At 39.0% G+C, this 14,233-nt stretch overlaps 1 protein-coding gene across 2 annotated transcripts in view; it reads right to left on the reverse strand.

Moving 5' to 3' along the window:
- The window catches only part of LOC129766954 (growth hormone secretagogue receptor type 1), a 162,024-nt gene that overhangs the window by 32,060 nt on the left and 115,731 nt on the right, over positions 1–14,233 (reverse strand). The window contains exon 4 of one of the 2 annotated variants that reach the window (XM_055767578.1): positions 4,080–7,448. The exons of the other annotated variant lie outside the window; for it this stretch is intronic. Coding sequence (XP_055623553.1) covers positions 6,275–7,448 — 1,174 coding nt within the window. The 3' untranslated portion in view covers positions 4,080–6,274. Of the gene's footprint in view, positions 1–4,079; positions 7,449–14,233 lie in introns of those variants that run through there. 2 annotated transcript variants of the gene reach the window in all.

Genomic DNA, 14,233 nt, shown 5'->3' on the forward strand with positions numbered 1-14,233 from the left:
TCACAAGATTAGTCGCTATCTCCCTCTACCGACTCGACTGTATCATTTCATTCTTCCCAGTCAAATTGTATTCATTGCATTTTGAAGTGACTTTCCCTAAAAACGAAATCGTTCCTCTCTCTCATGTATATCGTATGCATGCATCGATGTTTGAGTTCAACTTGGTTTGACATACGCTACAAGTGAGCTAGATTCGTTTGTATCGTACACGAAAATTACTCATACATTGAAAATAGCGTGCAGTGTGTGTGTGCGTTATTTTGCACGCTATTTACTAATATGCTAACGCGAGAACCTTTATAGCATACCTGATACCTAGTCTTCAGAATGCAACTCGGTGCTGATGTGCAACAAGATTTTAGTACCCAGTTGAGCTCCCACTTCTTGTGTACACATGCGCTCTGGCGAATGAGCACGCTCCGAAACACAGATGAAATGTTTTGTTGTCAGCACCGTTTCTGCGCCCAGTTTTGCGCTGAGTTTTACGCTGAATTTTGCGCCATGCTTGCGCCGTATTTCTACGCTGCGCGCTTGAATCTGGATTGCTTTCTCTGTTGAGATATTTTTCTCCACACAAGCGTATACGATTCGTATGGAGACGCGCTGTTGTTTTTATGCTTTGCTTAGAAGGAGCGAAGACAAAGCCGGCGCTAGCATTTGATGTGTATGTGTGTGTGTATAGAATGAGACGCGCATCGAGATTAAGAATAGAAGGTGGGAAGATTCATGGGTTTTGGTTGTGTTGAACTTTGATTGTGTTAGTAGCCAGGATAATAGGAAGTTCACACACCAGGCATACCAGTCAGTTACTCAAATGGTACAAAATTGAATGTACCAACGAATATGTTTATTCATCAAAGGAACAAAAGATTGTGTGACTCTGACTTTGTTCGTTTACGTTTTTGGTCGACGTAACAAGAAGTAAAATTGAATTGAAATTAAGTTTAGAACACTTCAAAAATACTGAAATTTCACATTCTGTTAAAATGTCGGGCCCTCAGGATTTTGAATGCTAGCATTGATTTAGGAAAACAAACTAGTTCGTTCATTCGATTTGCTTACTTTTACTTTTAATAACAACACTTTTCCTATGCAGTGGACTATTATAAGAAAAGTAACATACATAAACAAAATCTGTGACTTCACAGATTTCAAAAATCTTCCCACCTTGCATTTTCCATCTCGGGAGCGCATCACACAAGTGAGAAGAGATGTTTACTGTCTGAGTTCTGCGTCAGGTACATTTTGCGCTGTCGTGTTTATGAATTTTGTGCACTTCGCACCAAGAGAGAATACGAGATTGCTTTGAACGCTCGCTGATGAAAATTAAACTCAAGCGCAGCGCTGAGTATGTTTTCTGACGACTGCTGATAACTGTCTAAGATCGTTGGTTTATGTTCACGATGGGTAGACAATAAACCGTCCATTGATGGGGTAACAATGCATCAGAAATCAAGTTTTCGTTCCTCTTTATATGGACGTAAAAATAAGATTGCGTACGCGGGTAACAATTTCGTTCCTAGGGGGGTAGAAATGTGGATTGAAGTCAGTTGATTGAAGAGGCAGATTTGTATTCATTAGTCACGCCAGTTAGAATAACCACCGACTGGACTAGTTCATCAGTCATCCTCGCTAGTCAACGCTAGTCAATTCATTTTCTAGTCAATTCATTTTTTGTTGATGGCGACTGCCGAAGCTGTTCTAGTCGAAGCGAAGCTACTGAGAGTAGAGTCGGTCTCCATTTTTCATCGTCGAAAGTCGAAAAAATCGTTTCTTTTTTGTTTTTGCATTTTTGGGAAGCTTATGCACTCAGGAATGTTGTCATTAAAGGATTTTTCGATATTTGATTTCGTTGGAAAGTTACAGCCAAAAGTATGAGACCACCTCAAGATATATAGTATTGCTGTAAGAATTTTTTTAACGCGTTTTTCTCGAGGAAAATACGTCTTCAAACATATCTTAAACAATAATCAAAATGACCGAACACTTCAAGCAGGGCTCCCTCCTTGAGGCTAAGAGATCACTTAGAAATGAACACGGGCTTTGGAATATTTTTTTCGAAAATGAAAATACAAATATATAAACCATAAAAGCAAAAATCATGAAAAAGTGAAAAGAATTGCCAAGAAAAATATGGTACTTACAGTATGCAAAGAAAGTTTACAGAGTCTTAGTGCAATTAGGGTTTTCTGCAATTTTCTCAAGTTGCAAGATGATGAATCCATTGGTGATTGATAACTTCGAAAATCTACTCCAACTGGCTCCTCAGTCAAGTTTTATGTATTTATACCATGAGTACTTTACCCACGACGTGCACCCTACACCAGGCATCTCCAACCAAGTTTGCTTCCCATACTTTTGCAATTCCTCTGTCATTTTTGATCTGTCCATGCATGGAATCCCAGATCATCTACACTTCGATTTTATTCCGCCGATATTTTCGGCAGAATATGGGAAAGTTAGATCTGATAAAATGTTCTTTACTGATGGTTCACACATAAACGGGCTTCGGAATCTTCAATGAAAATACCAGTGCCTCTTTTAAAATACAGAGATCCTTGTTCCGTGTATGTCGCTGAACTGGGTGCGATATACTACGCACTAGAAAACATTACATTGAAACAATGCCCATCGACCATTATTTTATTTTTTCAGACAGTCACAGCTCAATAGAGACAATCCGCTCAACGGAAGTTGATAAATGCTCATCTTATTTCCTAACAAGAATAAGACATCTATTGAGTGTTTTGGTCGAAAAATTATTCAAGATTACCTTAGCATGGGTTCCCTCTTATTGCTCGATTCCGGGGAATGAGAAAGCGGACTCGCTAGCTAAGGTGGGCGCTTCAGAAGGCACACTCTTTGAAAGGCAAATTGCTTATAATGAATTTTTTCACATTCCTCGTCAGCACAAACTCGTAAGTTGGCAGCGCATGTGGAGTGAAGATGAGTTCGGTCGTTGGTTACACACGATTATCCCTAAGGTCTCGACGAGTGCTTGGTTTAAGGGATTGAATGTAGGTCGTGATTTCATTCGCGTGATATCTCGGCTTATGTCCAATCACTACAACCTAAACGCACATATTTATCGCATTGGGTTCGCAGCAAACAATCTTTGTGATTGTGGCGAAGGCTACCACGACATCGATCATATTGTCTGGTCGTGTATCCGGTTCCATGCTGCCCGCTCTCAGCTCTCCAGAGCATTGAGTGCACAAGGCAGACAATCGAATATCCCCGTCCGGGGTATCTTAGGTAGCCGTGATCCTGATCTTCTGCTCCATCTATACCTGTTCCTCGGAAACGCCGATGTCAACGTTTAATGATGCTTCCTTCGATGTGTCCCTGTTTCATATCCCTTCTATCCGACCTATAAACTTTTACTTAGTCGCGGCAATACACACACTCTTTACAGATACACGGGCCGAAGGTTGTGTAGTCCACTGATCATTCAACAAGAGCCAAAGGTTGTACTGCTCATGACAACTCTACACGAGCTGATGATTGTGCCGGCTAGTGACCATTCTATCCTGGATTCCTCGAGTCGAGAAGACGCACCACGCTAGATATGGGGTAAGACTAGGGGGCGTTGCTGATTAATGGTCAGCTGTATCCCAATAAGAAGTATCCCGTGTCGGGCACACGTACAGAGAATTGCAGACAGCAACATCCCAATTATGAGAACACTTGTAATACTAACCTCGAGCCAACTGCGAGTAATCGGTTACTTATTACTAACATAGTTGTAAGGCAAACATTGTCGAAATATTGAACCCCCGGCCCTGCCAGGCTGATGCCATATGAGCCTTAATAAAAATATATATTTTGGAAAAAAAAGTCATTTAGTGCTCTTGAAGTTTTCGTGCTCCAAATTATAGTGTCGCACATTTCGGTCAGTATCCGAAATTTAAACATAACATTACATCACAAAACTTTTATCTTTGTGAAGCTGGACAATATCGGCAATATCACGGTTAGCCAGTTTTGCTAGGCTAACCGTGATATTGCCGATATTGTCCAGCTTCACAAATATATGGTCGTTAAGATTGTTCAGATGTACAAAAAGCTGTCACACCATTTTCTCTTTCTAAAATCGATACGCCCTTTTCAACAGTTAGTCAAAAAATTCCCAATTGCTGTGGAAAACTCATATTTCCTCCAACCCTAACGGAATACAAACTTTCATTCGAATCAAAAATACTCATGTTCTGTCGTTTGTCGATTTCATTCGGGATTGCTCAGCAACGATCGGTTTCTGCTGTCGTCGTAGGTGGTACCGTAAAGAGCATTGATGTTTTATGCAATTGACGACTGACGGTCCAAACCATCACCAGGTAGAGGTTTGAGTCAACGGTAGCGCAACGATAGGTTCTGACGTCGAGGATGTCAGAAGTGCCGATCATCGATCGATTTGTGTTTCCGATTACTGTGGTGATCTCCAGGTTTAACGATAATGGAAGTTGTTTTGGAAGAAGGAGCTACGAACGGCCTCGTGCTTGGAGGCAATGAACTCGATAAGTTTTAGTCCATTTTCGTTGGTGGGCTCGCATTCTCAAACTGGTTGATGGTACACTACGTTTCACAACTATAGAACCACTCATTTTTTCTGAGTTTCCAGAGATATGTAAGAAGTCGGTTGAATTGGAGTATATAGTGTAGAATACAATAACTATCTTCATTTAAAAGACTGGCCATTCCAACTTTATTGTTGTGTTCAGGTGCGGAATATTCAAAAAACTAAAATTCCAGTGTTTCATAACTATAGAGCCAGATGGAAAAACTCTAATTCCTTTACATAATTAACGTCAATTTAACATGAATTACAATAAGTTTCTAATTTGTAGGCCATCTTTAGTTCTCAATCAGTTCAAATAACCCATTCGGGCTGGTTTTGACCAAACTGCGCCATGTTGTAGTGTGTATCTCGTTCTACGCAGAGGATACTGCTCGTTTAAGCTCTTCAAATCACTCATAGTGCTTGTAATCTGCATCTACTATTCATCTGATCACTCCTCATCAGTTACTTACAGGGTTTTGAATTGGTAAACGTGCTGACCAGTCCAGAATCTGAAACTCCTATTCATTAAACCATGCCATGACCTTCCGGATTTTATGAATTGATACCAAATTACCCAATTATCACATTGTTCTCAATGCAAAAACCGCAGTGAATTATTCTGAAGTAATTCGTTGCACTTCTGACTGTTCGTTCGTGTTCCAGATCAAACCAGAGGTGTTTCAAGCGAAAAGGAAGGAACTACTGTGACGAGTGGTTTGTATGGGTGCAAAAGGATGGGCAGAGAGAATATTAAAAAAAAATCTTTGGAGTAAATTAAAATACAAATTACTCTTCTTCTATTGCTAGGTACAGTCGAATAACACTTAGTTTAATTGAATTGGGTAGGTATTATGGAAGTTTTTGTAGACTGTTGTTGATGTGGATGTAATAAAACACTTAGAACCTAATATATACAATATCGATAGTAAGATAGAATTACTAACTATACACCTCAGTAACAATTTTCATTTTATTTGCTAGAAAATGCAAAAAAAAATTTTTTGCTTTTGGTGAAATATTCTGCATGGCTCATTTTTATTGTGCACTTACCCAGACTTTTTATGCACTTTATTGTGCACCTTACACTGAACCATAATATTGACGATAGGTGAGTTTGATAATCATTTTATTCGGTAATCCCACTGTATTCATATTTTGTATGTCCCATTCTCCGCTGCGATGCTAATACTATTAAATATATTGAGATGAAGCTACGTATCAAGGTATTGCTTTTGTTTAACAAAATGTTTTTACCTCATCAAGATACATCTAAATTGAAGTAAGAATAATTATCAGTACTTCACTATTTGTTTTGAGAACATGCCTCGTAATTGTTCTACATTCTTTTTTCAGAACCCATATTTTAGTCTCAGTACTGTGTTCTGGAATGCTTTTTTTTGCGCAAAGCGCTTGATTGTGAACATTGGTTCCGTAATATTTGTCCGACCAGAATGCATCCCACCCCTGATACGCAAATCTTGAGAAATTATACACAACAATACGAAACAAAATAGGCATCACGATACATAAGTCGGCGTTCTAAGAATCATTGGTACAAAATTTATATACAACGTCACGAAGAACACGATCCCTACGAGGTGCTCATTCGAACGATAAAAATATATCTATCGGAAAAAAATACAGAATATCCCGCTGTGTCTCGGGTGTCTCGGGTTACGTTAATTGATCCGGATTGAATGATAATACTCAAACTTTTCAAACATTGTTCGGCGTGATACCAGCTTTCGTTGGACAGTGGTGGCTCCGTGTTAGCAAACTTTCATCTAACGACATTTGCTTGGTTTGCCTCGGCGAAAGTGAAATTTTGCCCCCGCCATGCCACTGCTGCTGCTGCTGCTTCTGGCTGGATTTCAATTTGCACGGATTAGGCAAATCGCTTCGGACCGCTCGTCCTTCGGGACTACGTTCGATTGATCCGCTGTCGTCAAAGTTGGCTTCCTTGAAGGTCACACCGATTTGACGCTTGAATGCTCCACCCTCGAGGGACTGGTTATTATCGATCTCTGCTGGGAATGGGACGGCCGACTGTCTATCCTCGTCATAAACCAGCAGCGGGGTCGAATAAAGTCGGAGCAGATTCATCCGATAGAATCTACTTAACTGGAAGGGTTCGTCTTCGTCACTGGTGCTGCCGGCTTCTTCGGATTTATCGGTGGAGGGCTTTGGCGTTTTGCTTGTCGCCAGAATCCCATTTGATTGGTCCTTTCGGAGTGTATGGAAGCGTAAATCGTCCAACGATAATGTGTATTTTTCACTGTTGTTCCGAATCGATGAGCTTGTGAGGTAGGACGAGGTGGTTGTGGTCGTGAATGTAGCTGATCTGCCACGCACTTTTCCTCCACGCCGCCCAGACTGTGAGCAAAGACGGCTGCATTTGCACAACCGCAGAAAACCTTTGCGGAATTTGGATGACATCAGGTTGTAGAGTATCGGATTGACGGCCGAATTGAGGTAGATCATTATGCGGCTAAAGTAGAGCAGATTGTAGTACTTCTCCACGGCTAGCTTTTGGAAGGTTTCCTCCGATACCATAATGATCCAGAGTGTCAGCATGCGGAATGGGAGCAGGCAGGCGAAGAACGCGAGCACAACCGCCCCCAACATGAGCACCACCTGTTTGCGAGCCTTGTAGCTGAGCTCCGGTTTGCTGAGTCGTATCTTCATTCGCGAGTTGTTGCTGGCGATCAGATTCTTCGCGATGATTGCATACAGCACTACGAGGATGATTAGTGGGAGCAGAAAGAAGAGGGATATGGTCATCAGGAAGAAGGTTACCGCCCCCATGGTGGAGGCTTTCGTGAGACACACGGCAGCACGGCGCCCATCCGGATATTCCTCGACGCTGTACTCGGCGAACAGAAGGATTGGACTGATCATCGGGGAAGGTTTGCGGCAGCCAGCAGTTCAGTTTGGGAGATATAGAGATAGAAAGCTTTTGTCAGATATTATTGTGGGTTAAATATTGGAGCCATGTTTGACGATTGAATGATGTAATGCGATTGAATGTACGTGGCGTCTGTTTGTAGGTATCAGTCCTGTCAGTTGAGCGTTTTTTTCTCGCATCCGTCTCCATTGCGGTTTTAGAGAGCACTTAACCCAGCAGTAAGGATGCACCAGTGTGCATATCAGATGATTGCACCACAACAATAAATCATTGATCGCGGTGCATTCAGCGTCGAAAATATTACCATACAATCGGCGTTTTAACGATCACTTATAATTTTATTGTGACACCACAATCGGTGCCGTCGAAAAAGGTGGTGGCAAATGTTCCACAATCTACAACCTGGCTACCGTTTGGGGCAGCTGTGCCACAGGAGGAAGGTAAAAAGAAATTTAATTGCACAGAAAAAAGTGCTAAAACGGTGGTGGGTATAATCGGGATGTATTACCATTTTAGTATAATACCGTACAAGTCCATTATTGTAATGGAATGGGCGATAAATCATATTCTCTGAGCGCGTTGGTGGACAATGGGCAGCTGACAAATTTGAGACTACCAGACGAATGTAACAGCTTTGTGGTTTGGTGTTTCACGAATATTGCAAGAATCATTATATTGGATATTTTGTCCCACTGTACGCAAAGTTATCGTTTTATTGTGTGAATAAATTCATGAGCAGAACGATTCGAAAAAAATAGTTCCACAAACCAAAAGCGGTCATTCCAACGATTGCGTAGAAGAAGTAGAGAGATCGATGCATAAAAACTCTTGCATATCAACGTTCGGTCGTATCGAAATGGTCTCGGACTTCGTTGATCCAATTTCATCAATTGATTTTAAATGAAAATGTTCATTCATATTTTAACGAGTCAACACTGCCTTCGGGCCCGCCAATCTGACAGGTTGTAATTTTTTTTATAAACACTAATGCCGTCACATATGTCGACATCGTACATTTATCATCGCACATCCGCGTTGACGGCATTCTAAGATAAGATCAGACAACTGGCTTCTTACTCTTCTTCATCGTCCAAAAACGAAGCCAAGACTGTCTGGAGAGTCTGTTCTCGTTGATTCGTGCAAAACAAACTTCATTGCAATTCAGGAACAACTTGAAAATTGCGACTCTTTCGCAATACATGACCGTAGTACCGAATGCTTCGTATACAGCCGATACACAAGAACATCTTGTTGGATTGATGGACTTGCTATCAAAGCGGCGAGAAGAATGTTCAGCCCAGAAGTAGATGGACAGTGAAGCAGCATCGACATCATATCGAATTTCAGCTTCATCTAATTTTAGTGAGAATGTGGATTACATGAGTATTGAATTCGACTATGAGTACACCGTCGATGAAGCGAAAACTTTCCTCGACAGAACGGAACAAAATTCGTTGTTCTATATAGCTGGTTACATCATCAAAATATTAGGTGTACCGGTAAGTTTCTTTGGTTTTACGACAGATGGCGTAACTTGATTATTATTCCAGTGAATCAAATTTCCAGATATTCGTTGGTAAGCTACTGTCATTGCGCGTCTTTTTCAGTATATGTCAAAAAGTTGAAGCGTAAATAACATAGTTTTTTGCCAATGAGAGTGTTTTTGCGGGGAGTGTTACTTCATTACTTCAATATGAAGAAAAAAGCTGCGGAAAGTCATCGTATTTTGGTGGAAGTTTATGGTGACCATGCTCCAACTGAGCGAACGTGTCAGATGTGGTTTGCACGGTTTAAAAGTGGTAATGTTGACTTTGAAGATGAAGAATTGGAGGATACTCGATCAACATCCGTCACAAACGCAACAAGAACTTGCAAATACACTTAAAGTAGATCAGCAAACCATATCCGATCGTTTAAAAGCAATGGGAATACAACAACTGCTCCAACAGCATAAAAGAAAGGGTTTTTTGCATCGAATCGAAACGAGAGGTCCGATACCACCCGCCGTATTCTCCAGACATTGCTCCGTCCGATTACTACTTTTTTCGAGCGACGCAACATGGCCTGGTTGACCAGCACTTCTCCAATTTTGATGAAGTCAAAAATTGGATCGATTCGATGTCAGCCGACAAACCGGCCGATTGTTTCCGCAAAGGGATCCGTGAATTGCCAGAAAGATGGGAAAAAGTTGTGACTAGCGATGGGCAATTCTTTGAACATTAAATTTGTAACCATTTTTGCAGAATAAAGCACTAATTTTTGAAAAAAAAAAAAAACGAAGAAACTTACCGGTACTTCTGACGCGGTATATCCTGACGAGTAATATCAAGTCATCGAGAAAGAACATGTCAGCAGTGATTGGTAGTCAGTAAAATACAAACTAGATTGTATCAACCATTTCTTTTTTTCATATTTACGAGCTAGAGCTAACAACTCTCCCATCTGCATAGTGAATGATGAGACTTTCCATTTCTTTTAAGCAATGTAAATTATATTCCGAAATATGAAATCGCATTAGGGACCTAACGAAGCTAAATTGACAAATGAGTGTTTTGCCGTTCACTTTATTCCATTGTAAAAAAACACATACGTAAACTTGTATATAATTCGTTCATATTTCCTTTAAACTAAATACCGTAATATACATGAAATTCACTATTCATAAATTCAATACAAATCCAACGCTATTTATTTTTATTGGCAGCACTGAAAAAATCGACTTTGTTTACAAAATTTATCGAAATCAGTCAATGAGCGACTGACAGAAATTTGGTCCGTAAAAGACCCCCTATTGTCTGATCTTATCTTAGACGGCATTGAGTGTCGTTTACTAGTTTAGGGGAGCGTCAAAGAATAATTTGATTTTCAGACAGAATGAACACTAACGGTTTTTTTTTGCAGGTGGCGAAATTTTTATATGCAAACATTAGTTTTGAAGACAACTTGCTATTATAATGAAAATATCTAGTGAGAATGTTGGAAATGTGTAGACAAACGGTCAAATGAAAGTCAGCAATACGTATTTCAAGTAACTGAATCAAATGATGTGAAAGTGATTCATGAAAGTTTCCATTCAAATTTCATCGTTTAAAAACTGGCTCCGTTTCTTCTAATCTAATAGAGATTACACTTACGAGTTTGGGACTTAAATTACGCCCCTAATTGGAAGTCGCCACCAGTTGTCAATACTGTCGCACTGTCATCGCGAATTGATCACGAATATTTTCTTTGACGAATCTGTTGAACGAACCAGGGATGCCAGGTGAAGAGATTAACCTGTTTACACTTTTTTCAATTTGTGGCATATGTTACTAAAACCCAAAATCTCGATAATTCCACGTGTTTTCGCACATGAAATATTTAAGTAAACTGCTATAGTGAATTGAAAATATTCTTTCTGCTAGAAAAGCATATTCTTGTTCAGCAACAGAAACTATTTCATACTTTTATGTTCATGTTGTTGAATATATGAATTTAGGTAGAAATTAAAATGCTTAGAATTAATTCATCTGTTATTAAACATAAGATGAAAAAAACATGTTAATCCTAAAATACATGTATCGGTTACTTAATATATAAATTGATTATTGGAGCAGGAACAGACAGAAAATTTATCAAAGTGAATTGTTCATTAACAAAGTTTGTAAAAAAAAAGATCTTTTGAAAGATGTGTTTATAAAAGATAAATGTTTCATGGGTAGAATTAACCTTTGCGGTCGTATGTCTACTTTCAATTGCCACAGCAAGGAGCCATACTAAACTTATATTTCATGCAACCATACATAAGTTTACACTTTAGCTGAACGATTATCAATGTCTCGTAAACGTGTTCATGAATAAATACTGAATAGTTGATAATGATATTCGGTACAAATCAAAATTCGGTAGTCTGGAAAGATAAGAATCGTGAATTATACTATATAATTTTTATACAAAAAAACATCAGATTAAAACACACTGTTCAGTGAATACTTATCAAGAGTTTCGAAAAAAAAAATATTTCGTTTATCTCTCATGTTCTTGCATGTCATGCTTCACTGATCTTTCAAGAGAAATTTATTCCGATCAGTACGACACCCGTATAAAAATTTATCACGGCCGCAAAGGGTTAAGTTTTTAAGTTATATTTTTTTGTAAAAATTTAAGAAAAAAACTGCTGTTGTATTTTGTTTTTGTAACCGTTCTGAAATCCGTAAATTTAACTCGTTTAATACTTCAAACGGTGGTCCTGTTAGTACTAGTGACCAACGCTTCACTTCCATAACACGCAACGCTTCCATAATACGCATTGACTAACCTTGTCCGTCACGGAAAAATATAGAAACGAAACAAATAAGGTTGTTGCAAAGTTGAGCAAAGCAGTTCACTCTGATGAATTGCTCAGTCGCTAACCGTTCACCTACGTGAACTAGCTCTTTCGACCGTTCTTTCGCTCCCTCGTTCAACGGTATCAATACCGGTATCATGAACAACATTGAATGTTAACTGGAACCCAACATACCTAGTCAGCTTCACAGCTATTCATTTCCTGGCAATGATATCGTTAGATTCTTCGAGTGCACCCGTGGCCGAGTGGTTAGTGTCTCACATTATCATGCCGGGTGTTCGGGTTCGATTCCCATTCTGGCCGGGGGATTTTTCGTCAAAGAAATTTCCTTCTACTTGCACTGTGGTCACGCGTATTCAAGAGCTTGCCCCTCGGAATACATTCAATGCGTGTTATTTGGCTTAAGAAATCTCAACTAAGTATTAATAAATGACGCTAGTTAATGCATACGTTGAGACGGCAAATATTCCACAGGGAACGTTAACGCCATTCAAGAAGATTTTTTTTAATTACTGGAGAAAGAAAATGTGCTTCTTTCTTAAAAGTCGCAAATCGTTTGTAAAAATATGTTTCAATACTTTATGCGATAATTTGATTCGCGCAACCTTTCATGTTGTCTGTTGGCTCCGAAGCTAGGTTTCATCGAAGATAGTTCAAAACATTTTTTCAATTTGCTTTCCCAAAAGAAGACTATTCAGTTTTCCAATTCATGAATTGTCTCTGCTGCCTTCGATTTTTTTTATGATAAATAAAAAGTATATAAATATATACTGAATTGAAAATGAATTGAAAAAAAATGTATTAAACTGAAAATTTTTTCATTACATTTTTTGAAGAGAAATCAAAGACGTAGTCCTACACCATAAAAACATTTAGTATACCACAAGATCTACTGTTCGCCATGATACTATTGAATATACTGTAATTGTATACTCGGGATCATCAAACAACGAAACATCTACTGTCATCAATATGAAGGTATAGAAATACACAAATGCATGACGAGCATACCGACACAGGGCTCAACGTGTTAAAGTTACGAAGTTAGGTCATGTCCCAAGCAAGCTCGAATTCGTTTCGTTTTTACAAATTAGACTAAGGGAGTAAGGGAGTAAAAAGTGCCCCCAAACCAAATCCCCAGCTGTATGGCAAATATTGTATGGGATATTAAATAAGAAATTTTGGTGTTTTTTTTGACCCCTCTGTGGTTTGACGTAGGATCTACAGTGAAAAACGTACTTTTTCGTTTACTTCACGCCATCCTCAGAAGCTTCAAGATAAAAATTTGAAAACAAATACTGAATGTGCATCTTACGGTGTTTCAAAAAAAATTATCAAAAAATTTTTTCTATCAAAAATTGAAGTACTTAAAAAAGTATTGAAATCTTGAAACATTTTTTTGGGATTTAGAGATTCAGTACTACTCTAATTCATATTTAGATGGGTTCCTACGGATTTTCTAGATATGTGTGATTTTTCTTCAGATTTTTTTTCAGTATTGCGCGGTACAATTTTTTTTTATATTTACAAAGGGTCTGGCTGGGTAAGGGATTACTCCCTTAAAGTGCCCCCAAACTAAATCACCAGCTGTATGGAAAATATTGTGTAGGGTACTAAATAAAACGTTTTGGCAGTATTACTATATATTTCGGTCCTCATATGGTACAACATAGGATCTATGGTGAAAAATCAACCTTTTCGTTTTTTTTCACGCCATTCTCAATAGCACTGAGACAAAAATGAGAACAAATACTGAAAGTACATCTTACTAAGGTTTCATTACATTTTTCGAAGAGAAATCAAAGACGTAGTCCTACGTCATAAGAACATTCAGTATAACACAAGATCTACTGTTCACCAAAAATTTAGTTATAAGTGTATGATACTATTGAATATACTGTAAATGTATACTCGGGATCATCAAACAACATAACATCTATTGTCTTCAATACGAAGGTATAGAAATACACAAATGCATAACGGGCATACCGACACAGGGCTCAATATGTTAGAGCTACGATTTTAAGTTCTGTCCCTAGCAAGCTCGAACTCGTTTCGTTTTTACAAATGAGACTATGATCTCCAGGATTTATAAGGAAAAGTGTACAATGTACACCGACTATATTTGGCTAGCTGCCACTATGGCAGTTTTCGAAAGCATTCGAAAATGAGTGGTGTTCCTTCTTTAATAATGATCTGTTCCATGTCCCAGATCCTGACTATCAACCGGTGTATACACTCTAAAATTTTTCCCGGACCTCCCTTGAAAAGCTCCGCCATCCTTACCAGCTGCTTTGGCCATCCTTACCAGCTGCTTTGTGGATCTTCAGTTAATTAATGGCCGCCTTAACACGTTGAGTCCCGAATTGTTCTAGCTACGTTTTCCATTCAGCCCGCATCAAGAACATTTGTACAATATCAGTGTCAGTCTCGCTCATAAAGA

This window comes from Toxorhynchites rutilus, chromosome 1 (assembly GCF_029784135.1).
Source record: "Toxorhynchites rutilus septentrionalis strain SRP chromosome 1, ASM2978413v1, whole genome shotgun sequence".
Lineage (NCBI taxonomy): Eukaryota > Metazoa > Arthropoda > Insecta > Diptera > Culicidae > Toxorhynchites > Toxorhynchites rutilus.